Source organism: Xiphophorus maculatus, chromosome 3 (assembly GCF_002775205.1).
Source record: "Xiphophorus maculatus strain JP 163 A chromosome 3, X_maculatus-5.0-male, whole genome shotgun sequence".
Lineage (NCBI taxonomy): Eukaryota > Metazoa > Chordata > Actinopteri > Cyprinodontiformes > Poeciliidae > Xiphophorus > Xiphophorus maculatus.
The window spans coordinates 27,062,871-27,080,044 of NC_036445.1; the positions used below are offsets into that span (position 1 = coordinate 27,062,871).

At 42.4% G+C, this 17,174-nt stretch overlaps 1 protein-coding gene across 1 annotated transcript; it reads right to left on the minus strand.

Moving 5' to 3' along the window:
* Positions 1–241: 241 nt before the first annotated feature.
* LOC102232077 (putative nucleotidyltransferase FAM46A) lies at positions 242–7,037 on the minus strand. The gene is made up of 2 exons (XM_005816927.2): positions 4,225–7,037; positions 242–3,438 (listed from the first exon to the last, which is right to left on the minus strand). The coding sequence occupies exons 1-2, from the start codon at positions 4,660–4,662 to the stop codon at positions 2,659–2,661; spliced, it is 1,218 nt and encodes a 405-aa protein (XP_005816984.1). The 5' UTR covers positions 4,663–7,037; the 3' UTR covers positions 242–2,658.
* Between the last annotated feature and the right edge of the window lie 10,137 nt (positions 7,038–17,174).

Consider the following 17,174-nt stretch of genomic DNA (forward strand, 5'->3'; position numbering starts at 1 on the left):
TTCTGGCTTTCAGCGTGGCCAGTTCTGGACTGGATTCTGGCTGGGCCTTCTGGACCCAGAGGGCCACTGTGTGGATTTGAGAGAACCCAACCTGAACATTATTGCGCACTGGCGAACGTCTGAACCCAACGGATCTAGATTCAAACAGATGAGTCATGGAAGCCGTTATGAATCTGGTTTTCATATTATTTTTTTTTTATTGAAGAAATCATCTTTAGTTTTTTTTTTTTTTTTTTTTTTTTTAACCAACTGAACACGACATAACATAGCAAAAAAAAAAACATCTATCGAGAACATATCCTTTTGAAGCCCGATCACAGATTCAAAAGCACCGCAACATCTGCAGTGTCTGATACATTTAAAAGAAGTAGAATCATAAAAAATATACATACAAGACAAGATTTTTTTTCCGAACGTGTGGTTTTTGTAAAAGTCTGCGAAAAATCCGAAACAGAGACTCGAGACCCACGATCTCTAACACAAGAGGTGACAGGCAGACTGGAGCTAGTTAGCTAATTAGCTGTCAGGACTTCATTAAGTGCAGATTGACAAACATCACCTTTACAATCTATCAACATGGGCACTGAAGACTAAAGTGTATTTTCAGAGTCAACGTAAAAGTGATGCGTTGGTGGGGAAACCTGCGGCTCTATGGCTAACCCTAACAGTTTTCACATTCTACCTGCCATTTCGAAAAGCTGCAGTGCAGTTTATGTTTTACGGTGAAGTGAACAATTGTCTCTCTCCCCTCTCTCTACTGCTAGACATATATCTAAGAATAGATATATATACATAGAGATGTGTACAGGTTTTGTCAAAATGAACACCAAAAAGAACACTGATGAACACCAGATAAGGCAACCTAAGAAACACAGGTTGCAACTTGAAATCTCCTGTGGCTGGTATGTGGATTTCTGTCTCCACACTCGTTTCTTTCTCTCTCTCTCTCTTTTTTTTCTTAATTAACATTCATTGAAACAGAGCAAGTGCTGAAAATAGACCATTTGTGTTTTCGCCATAAAGGTTGCAAGCTGCTACAAGTTGAAATATAAGCGAGAGCGTAACACGTTCTCTACGGCAAAGCGCGTTAGCCCTAAAGAGATCAAACCCCATCACCAGCTGCACCCATCTCTCCAGACTGATCACTCTTCTCCTTTGCTTCCCGTCTCTCCTCCGGTTCTACCCCTCCGTCTTCAATCGGCTCAGCACTCCCATCAGCGCATTGTTAAACTTTAGGGGTGTGGCTAAAGGTGTTTGGCACCGGGCACTGAACCCGGCGGACCCCCTAAGCCCTAACCCTGGCTGAGTTTTCGAGCTCTTTGGCAGCAGCTGAGGAATTCCCTGCGAGGGTGTTACAGCAAACAGAATCCTTTGATCGGAGGTGTCTCTGTAAATATCCTGCTATTATGGGATGAAGCCCGGCGACCACACACAGCAGGATCTCCCTCGGACCCTCTCCTCTCTTGCTTTTGATCTGCTTTCTCTCGGACGAGAGGGGAAAAGAGAAGCACCGCTGTAGCACATATACAGAAGATAAGATGCCAGTTGGGAGTTGTTTGGTCGTCGTTGCTGATGATCTGACCTTTCTCCTAACCGCCGCAACAGTACTCGGATAGGATATCGCTCACTGAGGATAGCGTTTTTGAATCTGAAGAATGTAAACATTGCAAAAAATACCTTTCGATCACATACTTGGCTGCTACTTTAAGGAAAATTCCAGCACCAAAGCATGGTGCCCCCTTTTTTTTTTCATTTCAACACTGACTCTGCGTGACATCACAAATACATTCAGAAGCATATGGGGGTGTTACCAGAGTGGGGTCACATTGCCTGCTCACTGCTTTCCTTGTCCGCTCAGAAGCAAGAGGCACTTAGAAACTAATACATGTTCACATATACAAACCGGTATGACAATAGCTTCATATTTGTGTTCAGTTTTCCCAGGTCAAAATTGGGTTGCAATGTCAGAAGTGGTCCAAAAAGATTCTTTGGTTGCAAAGGTGCAAGGTGGACATAGTTGACCAGTCAAGAGGCAACTGGCTTTGGTTCAGGGATGCCAAGTACTTGGTCAGGAGCCTTGCACACACACACCTCTCATTTCATCCTGCATGTCTGTGCGCGCGTGTGAGTGTTAACTTGCACTGAGCAGACCACCCATAAAAGCTTTTCTGGAGTTAGCTGTCTGCTCGATGACGGCGATGCAGCCGTTTGGTCAGCAGCCTAATTGGTTTGTGACAGATTCGATCAGTCTCTGTGACAGTTCTGCTGCTCGCTTCGAGGCTAGGCACAAATTTGCATTCAGCCGTCGCTTTCAATATACCCAAAATTTGCTGCTTAGAAACACCTCCTCTCTCCCAGCCCCCCCATGCCTCCCACCCCTCTGCCACATCCCCATTTGGCCTCGGTGGAACGAGGTGAGGTCGGCGTTTGAAAACAAATGTGTAATAGTCACGCTGAAAACGCGGCAGCTGTTCTGGATGCATCATTCATACTTTATGTATGAACTGAAACAGAAGCTTTGAGGCAAAACATTTAAACAGCGGACTCTCTTGTGTCAGCCGTCGAACACGCCGGACAGATCTGAGGCCATAATGGTTGCGCTCACTCCCGTTTAAAGAAATCAGACTCTTGCCCTCCTCCTTTCCCCTTCGGGTCGACTCAGTTACAGGGTAGCCATGTGGAGTACGCAGGCTGCTGGCAGGCAAACACCGGCTGCACCTGCGCTATGTAGTAGTTACTGAAGTTGCCGTCTGCCACATAAGGAGCAGGCTGGTAGTAACACGTCACATTAGCCACGTTCGGGATGACGTTCTGCTCTGCAAGGACTCGCACCGCCAGCATGGCTATGAGTCCGAGGGTCTGCCTCCTCTCGTGTCCCATGAGGCACACTGTGCTCTCGTTGACCACTCCGTGGAGGGTCATCAGGTAGTCGTACTTGCGGTCCTCCAGCCCTACAAAGTGGTTCTGAAGGTAGGACTCCAGCTTGCGCTGCTGCTCTCCGATGTCGGGGAAGTCGATGAAGAAGCGAGAGCACATGTAGCGCTGCAGAGACTTCATCTCGGACTCCGACGCTGGCCGGAAACCCCTCACCAGCAGGTGACAGTACTTGAGGAGCCCCCCGCCTCGGATCTCCTCTGGGTTCCTGGTGCAGATGATCTTGTGGCGCAGGTGGTCCAGGGCCTCGCCGAAGTCGCCGTAGACGCTCTCGCCCACGATGGTGGGGTGGAAGGTCTCGGACATGGGGTTTTCAGAGCACTCGTAGAACAGAAGCAAGGAGTCCAGCTTGATCTGGAAGGAGTCCACGCTGAACTCAAACTGCCGCCGGAGGGAATCCACGAACTTCAGCTCCACGTTCTTCCCCCGGTTGTTGGAGAGAGAGATGAGGCTCCAGCGGTCCGAGTCGTTGTTCACCTTCACCATCTTTTGCACGTAGGCTTCCTGTGGTTGAGAGAGGACGGGGGTTGAGAGAGGTGACATTAACACATAACAAGCAATGAAAAATCTACAAGACAAGCACATTTGAGTTTATAACAGTAAGTAGTAGTTTAATGTTAGACATGTAACTGACATGTTTTTTAATTGAATAAAAATCTTTCAAAGACGTTACAGTCTAGAAAGGCTAAGAGGGAGATAGATCCCTTCTAAATTGGTTTGTCTCCATCCTCTTAACCCCCTTTGTTTTCCTATCACTTAAAACCACTAACTGCACTTTAAATCCTGTATCCTCTGTGAAATCAATCCTAATATCTTATAAACCAACAGGAAAGCACTTTCTCCAAACTATCTTTTGCTGTTTGGTGCAAACCAATACTTAGATAAGACAAACTCTACCTCCTAAAAACCAACTTGCACAGATTGTTTTCATGACATAGGCCAACCGGTGTGAGGTTGGGTTTTTTTTCTGTCTTTTCTCTCTCTCTTTTTTTTTTTTGTCTTCAGCAAGATTAATCTTTCAAATCTGTATGAGCAAACACATTTTTAAAGGCAAACATGTTTGAGGCGGCCAATCAACTCCTTCTTAAGCCTTTAATGGTGGCATTGACCCGAATAAAAGCAATGCAGAATAGCTTACTTTGCCTCAGCACTTTTTTCTTTTTTTTTAATGGTGTTTTGTAAAAATTCTTGCCTGCGGAGAAATCGATATTTCTCTAACCTATACAGTGCTCTTATTGTCAGTGTGCAGCCTCTTCTAAAAACAGGCAGCAGATAAAGTGGCGAGTTTACCTTCAGAGTCAACGGGGTTATTTTCTCTTTGTTGACGCAGTCGGGTAAAAAATCCAGGAGGCAATCCAAAACGATGTCTTTTACAGTCTGGAACTCGCTCTCGCCCTTCATGTCCGCGCAGAAGATGAGGTCCAGGTCCTTGTAGCCCAGCCCGCTGTCCTCGTGCAGGACGTGGCTGGCCGCGGAGCCGTTCAGCCGGACGTCCCGCACGCGGATCTGCTTCTCCTCCATCCGGCTCCGCACCACCTTGACGATCTGGCGCGGCTGCATCTGCAGCGTGGGGAAGTTCCCCCGGCCGTGGATGGGGATGGTCTCGGTGAGGATGGCGTCCAGCCGCTGCACTTGCTCCCAGCTGAGGACGCTGACGCCGCTGGCGTCCGCGTCGCGCACCCCGCCGCCGGGGTTGGAGCGGCAGCCGCTGCCGTCGTCCTCGGACATGGTGGTGGGTGTGGAGGCTGGAGGGAAAAACAAAATCCTCGACGATTTGGTAGAGAGAGAGAAAGAGAGAGAGAGAGAGAAAAAAGAAAAAGTTTTCTCAAGAACTGGTTAAAAAAAAAAAAAGGTCTTTAGGCGAAAAAACGCGCAAATAAAGATGCTGGTAAGATAAACTGCATCGGGGCTACTCGGAGTGTTCCGCGAGTGAGTGTAAACATCTATGACTATATGGGGGGGGAAAAATATATATAGCCTATATGTATACTAAGAACCAACTGTTGATAGTGATGACTGCTGCGGCAAGTTTTCAGTAGTGATCCAGTAGAGACAGAAGAACCGCTGCACGGACTTCTGGGAGAACAGCAGCCAGTCAAGTCCACGGAAAACAAGGAGAAGACAGAAAGCGACCTCTTGCTTAACATTTGCCCCGGTGTGGCCGTCAATGCGTCCGCGCGCCGCGCTTCACAGTCTTTGAAGGTCGGGGATGATCCAACTGGGGGGGCTTTGCCTTTCCGGCTGTGACTCCATCGCCCGAAGGCACGCCTCTGATTTCACGAATTTGCATGAAGAAAGCTTCTCTCCGCTTTTGTGTGTGTGTGTGTGGGGGGGGGGGGGGGGGTGCGTGGGCGTGTGTGTGTGTTTGGCTCAGTCCCCTTCCGTCCGACGGTCAGCCCCTAAGAGGAATCTTTTTGATTTTTACGCACAGCTCATGCATCATTTTAATGTATCTCTCCGCACACCCCCGCTGCCAGGAAATGATCCCTTTAATGCAGCTCGTGTGCGCTCCGGCTGCTGCCGTCTGCTTTCCTGTTGACTTTGTCCGGTTGAACTTTTTTTTTTTTTTCGCCCCCACTTTTGTTGGTGGATGGGGAGAGAGTTCGCCGTCACCAGTCCCACTTGACGCGCAGCGGCGCTCTGGAAGAGCTGGGTCTGAAAGTCAGAGGATATCAGCAGCGTCTCAGCCCGCCCCTCTGTGAGCCCGCGGCTCCACGTTATAACAGCCTAACGAGCAGCTGCAGCCCGTTAATGCATTTTATTAGCACGTCGAACCGCGCATTCATAAGGAGGGCGCGTTACAGTGGCGCTAATGCAAAAGTAATTCAATAAAATTCACTTTCAAAGTCGGACATCGCCTATGATTTCCAGAGTCATTATTATTTTTTTATTATTATTATTCTTTCGAACTGGTCAAATATTGAAAAAAAAAAAATAATCACGACTCTAAATATTAGAGCCTTTTCCAATCTCCCAATCGTCTGCTGCCTCTTCTCAGCTCATGTCGTGTCCTTATGTCGCCCCCTGTGGGCTTGTTTTGGTCTTGCATTAATGAAATGCAACCCAAGAGATTCTGTAAGAGCCATAATGACAGATATACAGTCACATACACCGGATAGAAAAAAGTAAATACATCATTTTCATGCCAGGGTCACGGCATATTAAAGTTGATGTGGTTTACCAGGTCCTAAAATGATATTTACCCCAAGAGCAACAAAAAACCAGACGATAGAATCTACTATGTCAGTATTTATTAAGCCAAAATGGAAAGCCATATGGGAAGTAGCAGCTTCTGTTCAAGTATATTTGATCAAAAGAAACGACCAATAAGTTTAAATGCAGTCGACTCTGCTACAGACATCAGCAGCAGTGACCTATGGAAAGCCATTGTTCCATTCAATTCGGTTTGTTTCACTTTGGAAATACTGTACGTTCTGTTCATATGCAGTTACACAAAATTAAACAGCGTCCAAATTTAGTTCACGTAGCCAGCCGTTGAGCTAGTTCAACAGATCACAATTCATTGCGAGATGTAGCAGAATTCAAAATGTGTCTATGAATCAATGACCAAGCGGACGTCCGTCCTCCAGAGCAAGCATGCGGCGATGGTGGGAAGGAACAACTCTAAGGTGCCGCCCATCACACCGGGCCATTTTCAAACACTTTGAAGTCTATGAAGTCGGAGAAAGAGTACTCACAACCAAATTGTTTCAATCAGATGGCAGCACTAAATCTACAGTGGAATAGCTGAAAAAGAAAAATGAAATGAAAAATGAAAACAGAGGAATCAGTTGATTCAAAGTTCCCAAACACAAATTAGGATGTATTTATTTTTCTTGTCAAACCTGTTTTTGCACTCTTTTTTTTATTTATTTTCCATTCAACCTTTAGATGCGGTAGCAAACTCATTGACCTTTAAGATTGCGCAAATTGAATGAAAATAAATGAGTTTAATGGAAACACTCCAACTTTGAAAAAGCATGTTTTCGAGGAAAAGTGTTTGTGCTAGAATAAGTACATCTCCATTGATCATGTGATGGCAAAATTTGATATTTTGAAAAGAAAATAGCTAAATGGAAACATGGTAATTTTGAAAAAAACAAAATAAGATTCGTTTTCTGATTAAAAAAGTTTTTGCATTGCGATAAGCTGTTTTTGTTTTGTCTTGCTTTGTTTTTTGTTGGTCGTATGAAAATTGGTTTATTTCGCAAAATGCAACGGAGACACTTTTTCACCTGAGTCACAGGATCAACAACCGGACGTCGCCACTGGCGCAAACCCCGAAGAAGAAGTCGACAGGAAGTAGTTGGAGGATGATCGCAAGGCATGTTTTTTTTTACCCCTCCAGGGGGTCTTTTGTGGGCTCTAGTGTCCCTTATATGACAGTAGGCTGACAGGAAACGGGGAAGGAGAGGGGGGAAGACATGCGGCAAATGTCGTCGGGTCCGGGAGTCGAACCCGCGACGGCCGCATCGAGGACTCAAGGCCTCCAAATACGGGTCGCGCTAACCGCTACGCCACCACGGCGCACCCGGCATGTTTTTTTAATGACTTAACGTGTGTACAAACATATTTACATGTGATTTTAATCGCGGTTCTTATGTAATAAGAACATAATTGTGAAATTGTGTTTTTACGTTGTCAACCAACAGGAGAAAATCCCAGCTGCATTTGAAGGACACAGAAGCATCAGTTCCAGTGACAGCTACAATCTAACCATTTCCTTTCAAACACAAATTTCAAACACTGAGTTAACACATTAACAAACAGCCAGACGTGAGGAATGAGTGACTTAAATTGCCACCATTTCTCTTTGAGAACCCCTCCACATAAGAGAGTGAAAAGTGAGGCCATCTTCCTGTCAGATCTCACCAGGAGGAAAATAATCCCAGAAAGAGCAGCAAATCTGTGACCAAACTGCTGAAAAGGACAATGGTTTTGAAGGCCTTTTGAAGTTAACCCAATAAAAACGATGTGATGAGACTTTCAGACAGCTTTGCTGAAATAAAAGCATGCAGTTAGTCAGTTGTTCAGTCCTCAGCCTTACTTGATGTCAAGTTAAAGTCGGTGATCAGTAAGGCGAGGGACAAAAAGTCACATTTGACGTCATATGCAAGCGCAGATATTGCAAAATTTCTTACAAATATTTCTAAATCAGCAACACAAAATCGGAGATTTTGAAAAAAAACTCACAAAAAAACAATTGAGAAATCCATAAGGGACTGATCAACTTCAAAAGATAAGATGGAAAGATATTAAATATTTAATTTTAAGAAGTACATATTGAACACAGTGACAGATATTTATTGATATTTGGACAGTTTGTTAAAGGGTTTCATCAATTCATTCTGGTGTAACTGACCCTTGGGAATATTCGTGGTCTTGATATGGCCCAAGCTTTGACTAAGCCACTAACAAACCTTCACAACTCTCACCTTCCAATCAGATGTTGACTTGCTGTAAAACCAAGTCAACAAGCAAACTTGAGGTAGCGCTTAACGTCCCAAACTGATGGTCAGCCATCCCACTTTCACTGTTTTATATTCTAGAGAACACAATTCATGGTTTTACTTCATTGCTGTAACTCATCCAAGACTCAAAGCAGCAAAGCAGACCCAAACCAACAGATTATTACCTCCACGTTTGACTGTTCATATATTATTTCCCTAAAATGCTTTGACAGTTTTACTCCAAACATAACAGAATAGACACTTTCCAAAAAGTTCTGCTTTCAATTAATCAACCTGTAGAAATTCTCAGGAATTATCAGGGTGTTTTGTTTTTTTGTTTTTGGTAAATGTGAAACAGGCTTTTGTGTCATTATTTTGTTTGTCTTTTGAATTTACAACCAAAAAAACCTATTTTGCCACTTTTCTTTCTAATTGTCAAAAGAAAAGTTTCAACAATGATTCAATGATTCAAGCTTCTTTTTTTGTGACCTCCGCAGTCGTCAATACTCTCTCAGAGACGGTTTTGCAACCGAAAAAGTGAGAGTGCAAGTGAAAATGCCATTAACTTTCTCATTTCTTCTTGATTTTTTTTTTTTTTAGATTAATTGTTGCATTTTGAAATCTTTGAGTTTACATCGTGTTGCCAGACAGGTTTTACTCAGGCGACAGTCTTGGTTTCTCAGATCCGTCGTCAAGCAGATTGACACGGTGAGAGAGTCTTCCTCTCATGAAGACCTGTAATCTTTTGTTTTATTTTTCTATGCTTTAACTTGGCTCGGGTCGGACGAAAACAGCTCTCTGAAACCGAATCCCACATCTGGAAAGATACATGGAACTAGTAACAGTGGACCCGAAGCAGACTCATCGATGCGTTTCCCAGGTGCGGAGGCTCAGCCGCTTACGGATTGGACCGGCTCCCACAGCCACACCGTCAGTTCAGAGCCAAACAAAAGTCATCGTTAGAGACGAACAGCAGGTACACACACACACACACACACACACACGCACACACCCCTGCATGGCTATCTTTGTGGGGACTTTCCATTGACTTCCAATCATTTCTACAGCCTAAACCTTGCCCTTATCCAAACCCTAACCCTAACCAAAACTCAATTCACACTTTGGTCCTTGATCTAATTGCTGAGTCAAAAACAGCGTTTCCCCTTGTGGGGGACCAGGATTCGGTCCCCACAAAAAGCAGTGGGTCCCCACAACGTAGTATGCGTCAGGAAAATGGTCCCCACAAGGTATTACAAACAAACAAACACACACACACACACTCCCACACCCCTACACACACAGACACAGCACCACTGATGAGATGTTTTATGTAAATACGACTTGGCACCTCATTACTCATCATGAAATGGAGGTCTTCAAGTATTGCAGATTACTGATAGACGGGAATGAGTCGACGACAACGACGATGATGATGTCTGGAAATCAAATAGAATTCCCACCTCCACCTTTTCTCTCTCTCCCTTTCTGCTCATGTCTTTCCCAAGTAAATGAGTTTGTGTTTTTCGACAAGAAAAGGAAAGAATAAAAAAAAAAAGACAACTTTCCAAAGCCAAACCCCGCTTTCTTTGCCCTTTGCAGAGGGACGTATTCAATTCCTCGAAAAGCAATCTTTTACAGTTGCACAAAGTTTCTCCCTGGAGTCCATGAAACATTGTCTGGACAGCTGAGCCCGGTAAGGAGAAAAGGAGAAAAGAGTCTCTTGGCCTCCCAACATCGTTTATCTTCCTGAGTTACAGTTATTGACCATAAAGTTTCTGTTTGCTGTTTCCTTTGAAGTCCCCCCGGCCCCCCCAGATCGGATCTGTGTGTCAGTGTTGATGAAAAAAAAAAAATCTTTTTGATCACTTTAAAAGAAAAAAGGATTCCAAGTAGGATTCCGTAAATTAACCCAAATATTAATTAAAAGACTCTGTTTGACACTTCATTTACACTCAGAGTTGCTTTTTGAGACGAGCCGGAGTGATTAAGAATTGAACTCAAACAGGCCATGTTTCCCTCAAATTAAAATACAGTGTCTGATTCTATTTACACAGAGAACTGGAAAATATTCAAATGAAATAAATCAGTCCCTTCAAGTTTTTGTTCCACGGTATCTAAAATTCAAACAAAAATCAATAGTACTCCGAACTTTTGTTTTTTTTGCACTAATGCATGACTGAGCTCATTGCCCTTTTTTATAGCAAAAATGCCAAAAACAATAAACAAACAAAAACTAGATTGAGGTGACTGTTAACTCCCACCTACAGGTGGCAGTACTCCTTTCTTCTATGACACCGCAGCCTCAGCCTTACTTGAAGTCAAGTTATAGTCCGTGATCGATATGGCAAGTGACAAAAAGTCACATTTAACGTCATATGTAAGCGCAGATATTGCAAAATTGTTTGTAAATATTTCTAAATCAGCAACACAAAATCTACGATTTTGATTGCAAAAAAAAAAAAAAATCGAGAAGCCCTGAAGGTGCCGATCAATGTGAAAAGATGCTCAATATTATGTAACTTACGGTAAATAGCGTCACCTTCCAAAAATAGTAGCGCAAGTCTTTTTTTTTTGTCAAGAGTGATAAAAAAATATAGATGGAAAAATATAAAAATATATAGATGGAAAAAAAATCACTTTTGGCAAAAAATGACACAGGCTATTATTTTAGGAAGGTGGCCATATTTGATGTATTCTACTGGGGCTGTGTGAGAGAGACCAACACAAAGTAGAGCATAATTGTGAAGTTGATGGAAAATATGTTTTTCAACATTTTATACAAATAAAAGTCTGACTGAAAAAAAAAAGTACAGTTTCTGTAAACACCAATTTTCAAGCTTTGTTCAAAATGTTCATTTCAATCAGGGACCGGACTTTGACTGGGCCATTCATACACATGTTAGCTTGTGGCTCTGGCTGTACTTGTAGGACCACAGGTGGAAGATGAAGCTTTATTAGTTTCTAAAAGTTTTTTTTTTTTTTAGGATTCTAGGATTTTTAGCTGCACCCATCTGTCCGTGCTGAAGACAAACATGATTGTGCCACCACCGTGTTTCACCACCGCAAGGGGGCACAGCTATGCAAGAATAAAATTAAATTTTTTTAAAAAAATCAGTTTTGTTCTCGTCTGATTAAGACACGCTCTTCCACATGTTTTGGCTTGTAACAAACTGCTAACGGGACATCCGATAGCTTTGTTCTCGCAACCCTTCCAATTAAGGGCAGATTTGTGGAGTGCACAGCTGCTAGCTCTTCTGTCGACACTTTCGCCCACGGTAGTTGTGGATCCGTGCAGCTCTTCCAGGATTGCCATTGGCTTGTTGGCTGCTTCTGTTAGTTCCTATCAGTTTCGGTGGTTGCCCTGTCTTTGCAGTCAAACTTCTTCCAGTTTTGGATGAGAGATTAAACAGCCAGAGAGATGAGATGTCCAAAGTTTGAGATTTATACTCAACTCCGCTTTAATCTTCACCACAGCTTTATCCCTCGACCTCTCCACCGCAAGTTCTCTGCTCTACATGAAACTCTTTGTTCACCAACGTCTTCCAGCAAACCTGTGTCTCAAAATCGGGTGGTTTCTGAAGACAGTGGGTTGCGCTGGATTTTATTTAGCGTATCAGAGTAAAACAAATGCACATTGTTTATAGAGTTTTCTTTCTGAAAAGTTGTAAATTATGTTTTATTTACCTTCAGCCCTACAATTAAAGGGGCATTATTATGTATTTTGTAGACACAGTGCCATTTTAGAGCACAATCAAGTAAGCATTTACACCTTTAGTTGTTAGTGAGTGCTATATAAATGCTACATATGTCAAATATGATTGAAAAGAAATTTTACTTCCTGATTCAACGACTTGAAATTGGGTCCATGTCTCTTTAAAAACTCCAGCTCTTTCTGAAACTCCTCCTTCAGGAAATCATCACAACATCGCTCATCTATTAACCCTCTAGCGTCAATGTTTAGACCAGGGTTGCACTGAGAAGCAACTCGTAAAATGAGCTCCACCAGATGTTTGCTAATTGCTGCTGGCTAGTCTGAAGGAGCCGAGGGAGGGAGGTTTGGGGGAGGGGTGTTTTGCACAGCTGAACGGTTGCCATGGGGATTTCTCAGACATGCATGAAAGAATCAAAGCAACCCTCCAGGCATGTTTTTGATGAGGGAATAACATTCTGACCTCATGTTAAGCTAAAAAAAAATTCCCTTTAAGCACTCTAGATCAGTCACATAAAACTCCAATTTAAATACATTAAAATGTAGGGTTTTTGAAATAGTTTACACATTTACGTCCACCCATCCCAAAACAGAAAATTAAAGTTTTTAAAACTCCTTGTCCTGCAGTTTTTTTTTATATATACCAACATGTAGAAATCTGCTCCTCATCATTTGTACGACCGTCTTGTGTTGGCTTTAAAAATGTCCCCATTAGGTTCAGACAGGTCACCACCACCTTTATATTGGAATCAAAATGTGATTTCTTTATGTCGGAAAGGAAAAAAGAGACAAACCAGTGCTCATTAGGAATCCCTTGTGTTTGCTTCACAAGCACTGCTGTCAGCTGCTCCGCTTATCTGCGCGACGGCGTCTAGATGCATGTGCAAATGGGAACAATGCTCAACGTTTTCAAAAACCTTTAGGAAAGACCAGATAAAGAACCCAAAGACGAGCCTGGACCTGAACGTTTGAGAATGTTCATCTCGGTGGCTTTCTAGATAATCATCTGCAGAACATTCCATCGCTTATTATCAAAAGTGAGAAGATATTTACGAAAATAAATGGGAGTTGGGAGCTACGGTAATCTTTTGGTTTGTTGAAACACAAGATATATTTTAAGCAGGGATAGCTTCGTTCATGTAAAACAGGGGAGTCATCGTCGAGCTCTAGAGCTACGCAGGTCTTTTACTGCTTCTGGAATAAAGGCTCATAGTTTGGCTGCCTGGGGTTCTGATGATAGCAGAGTGTACTGTACAGATTATGTGAGGGATAATGTGGAAAAAAGCTCCAGCCAGCTTGGCCTTGGCTAGCTGTGATCTCTCCTTACTGAATCAAGCAATCAAAAGGGCTGAAACCGTTTTTCCAAAAAGGAATTTTAAAGAGATTCCCAAAGGCGTAAACAGAAATGTTGCAATTACTAATCAGCAACCGTCAATTTGGGTTTTTACCATTTGCTTTTGTGTTAGAAATGTAATAGAAAGTCAGCAGGATAAAAGATGCCAATAATGACAGAGAAGCTTCAAGGTTGAATAAGTAAATAGGTTCTTTTTTTTATATAGTTGTTTATTTCTCTCTCTCTACGTTTATTTTCCGTCCGGTTTTGGTCGAACTCCTTTTTGATGAGACTATTCCACCTGGGGCGGCGTGCCAGGTGAATCAGCAGAGCTCATCTGCACTGCGGAGGAGCCGTCTACTTCTCCGAGGAGGGATGGCGTGTGAGTGCAGGGTTTGGTTTCAAACCCTGTTGGCAGGTCGAAGATGCGAGCTACAGAAGAGGCCCAAGTTTCACAAGAAGATAGCGAGGCCCGTCTCACCTAATCTTCCTCATTATAGAGTCTCCGCGATCCCACAGGCTTCAGAACCGGGGGACAGTAAAGCGCTCAAATGGTGCTGCTAAAGCACTTGAGCGACTAACAGATGCTACAGACGTTGAAGGCTTTTCTGCTGCACCGCTCGCCTCTTGAATCGTTTCTGTCCCTAACCCGTTCCGTTTCTGCCAGCCCGAAGGCTCAAAGCGAGCCGAAGCTGGGCTGGAAGGTGTCCCGCACCAAACAGCCACACCTGAACCACTGCAGGGGCTTTAAAAACAAAATCTTTTTTCTAATCTTTGTGACCGCATGGCTGTAGATGTATTACTTTAGCGAATTTATGTTCCAAATCCAATAAACTCGTAGACGACAGGTTTACTAAGACATAATGAAATGCAAGAAATCGGGTCAGTTTGCTAATTTGTCCAGTCGATTTGTGTTGCAACTTTCAGCAACAAGGCTGAACAAATTGCTTTAAATCATAAAACATAATCCAATGACCAATTGTCAAACAAGAAATAAATATTACATATTGTCAAGTGCCGTCATCTAGCAAATACACATCAAATATGTCGATCAGTGTTCCACTCACTGCTTATCAAAGGCAACTCTGAACAAGATGGCTTCTACCCTCCACTTAAAGGAACTCAGTGTTTCGACTGTTTTGCAGTTTTCTGGAAATTTGTTCCAGAAAACATAGAAGTTGAATGCTGCTTCTATGCACAGTAATATTTTAATGTTTTCTCTAAGGAAGCTCAGAGGGAGTTCACAATTTCTTTGCTACCCATTGTCATTTCATCCCTTCCTTCTTACTCTTCTAGTGAATCTAGTGAATTTAGTGACAATTAAACCACTTCCAATAATTGATCACATCACAGTATTTGAGCGTTCTGTACATTAGTACAACCCTATGCAGCTTTTCACACCCTGCTTTAACTCCATGACATCAGGCGTTCAATATTTCCTATATAAACCACCATGACTCCCTGCCAAAGGTCTTTCTTCTCTCACTCTAAGGTAGCAAAAAACATATAAAGCTTTCGAGTACACTCAAGAAAGTCATATATTACCAGTAGGGTGCGTGATATTGGATATTTGGTCGATATCCGATATGCTAAAACTAATTTGGCGGATAACCGATACCAATATCGATATTTTTTCCAATACCTACTTACTGAAACTGTATGGCTTTCTCTACTGTGGGATTAAATCACTGCATTATCCTCATCAATTTAGCCTGCTACCAAATGCAAATGCTACAAAGAAGGTTGAAAATGATGTAACAGTTTCAACTTGAGTTATGTTTGTCAAATTTATTCATGACATTTGCTCTCTCTAAGACAATGACAACACTCAAACAGTGCAAATTTGACGATGTGCTGCAGGCATTGTCACTGGTTTGTCGGATGAAAACGCCTCGGTGAGTTATTTTGGCGGAATGGCCAATGTCCAATGTAAAATGTTACAGCCAATATCGGCCGATACTTATACCATGCTGATAATATTGTACATCCCTAATTACAATTGTGTTTTTTTGTGAATATTATGCAAACAAAAAATGAAATAGTAAAACACCCTGTAGTATCCAGCCAGTCATAAAATAATATCACACTGCTTCCTTTATTAAATGTTATTTCTAAGTGTTACAATGAAGGATTTGTGAAAATGGTATGGAAAAGGGAAATTATACTGATTTTCCATCAAATATATACAATTTGATTGATTCGAAATATTGCTGTTTAGTTGAGTTTATTTCATTTCTTATCCGTTAAAGTTTTCAATACAACATGAATTCAGCTTTTATATCAATAACATTAGAAAGAATTCTGTCCCCATAAATCCAGCTGGAACAAATTGAACATTTCCTCAACACATTTTAGAGAAATCCATCCACCTTCTACTAATTTCAATACACGTCTCTAAATTAGGTCTGAGCTTTAGTTCTGTTAGCAAAATCAGGATGACTATCCAGCTATTAGGCCATTTCTGCCTCATCTTAAGTGATTCATTAGATTTTCCGCCCGGACAGGACGCAACTTCTCAAAGCTCGACTTCAGGTCTATTCAACTGACTGTCTGGTGCCGACAGGCTACCTGATAAGTGATGGCTGAATAAATAACGACTGAACCTTGATGAATTGGCTGCAACCTGGCGCTCTCCAGCCAGAGCAGGTTGGAAATGTGGCAGCTGTTCCGCGGGGCGTCTGGAGCGTCACTTTTCCTCCATAAACAAATTAATCCTGGAGTTATCCTCACCATCTGGAGGACAGCCCTATGACTTTCCCATGTGCCTGGAAGGGAAGCTGAATAACCAGGGATTATCCTCGTCCCGCTCTTAAAAGGGAGGGGCTCAGCTTTCTCAAATGCTGCATAATGCCGGATTGATCTCGGAGGGTTTCTCCCTAATGAAATCTACAGCAGCGATTCCCACCGGGGTTCTCAAGTACTCATACGGCCCAATTGGAAAAGACTGGAACCAAGGATTGGACAGATATTCTGAAGAGATGGAACAGAGGAGCAACCTGGATAACATACATCTATATGAAGTCAGATCTGACATTTAAAAGCAGTGCAAGGATATGCTGCAGTAAAGAATACATTAAAAACTGTGCAGCTTTGAGGTAAAAAATAAAAATCTCTGAAGTTTCTTCAGCTAAAAGTAAGGAATAAATTGTTTGAATATTTCTAAATGTTGCTAATGGCTAACGCATTTTCAGTATGACGGACAGCAAAAAGAGGCACCAAAAGTTGATTAACAGTGCTATAAAGAGCTAATGGCTTTAGTACTTGAACAAAGCAGCTGAAATGCAAAGTTAACTTAGGAAACTGAATAAAACAAAATTTTTATAACTCATTTGAATAAGCAATCCAAAGTAAAGAATAAAGGTTCATCCCCTTGGTAAAGTGGCAATACCATATATCGACATCTTGCTACACTATGCAGAGGCTCTGTGTGCGCCAAGAAAGATTCACTCTCCTCAACCAAGTCTAGTCTGGTTAATTTAGATAATTTAATAACACAACAATGTCATCCCATCTGCAAGCCTGTAGTCACTTTCCAAAAATAATAGTCCATATCCTTTTTTGCTAAAAAACAACTTACAAGTAACTTTTTTGTAAGATATGGGAGCTTACTTTAAGTCAATGAATCCTTGACAATGTTGGAAAAGTATTAGCTATAAGTGAAATAATTTGCCAGTATAAATACCAGATTCCTGGCAGATTATTTCACTTTTATCTAGTACTTTTTCCATCTCTTATATTTTACTGAAAA

Coding starts and splice junctions, on each gene's coding strand:
- LOC102232077 (XM_005816927.2), bottom strand. CDS start 4,662: ATGTCCGAGGACGACGGCAGCGGCTGCCGCTCCAACCCCGGCGGCGGG. Junction 3,439..4,224: donor TAACCCCGTTGACTCTGAAG/GTAAACTCGCCA, acceptor TCTCAACCACAG/GAAGCCTACGTGCAAAAGAT.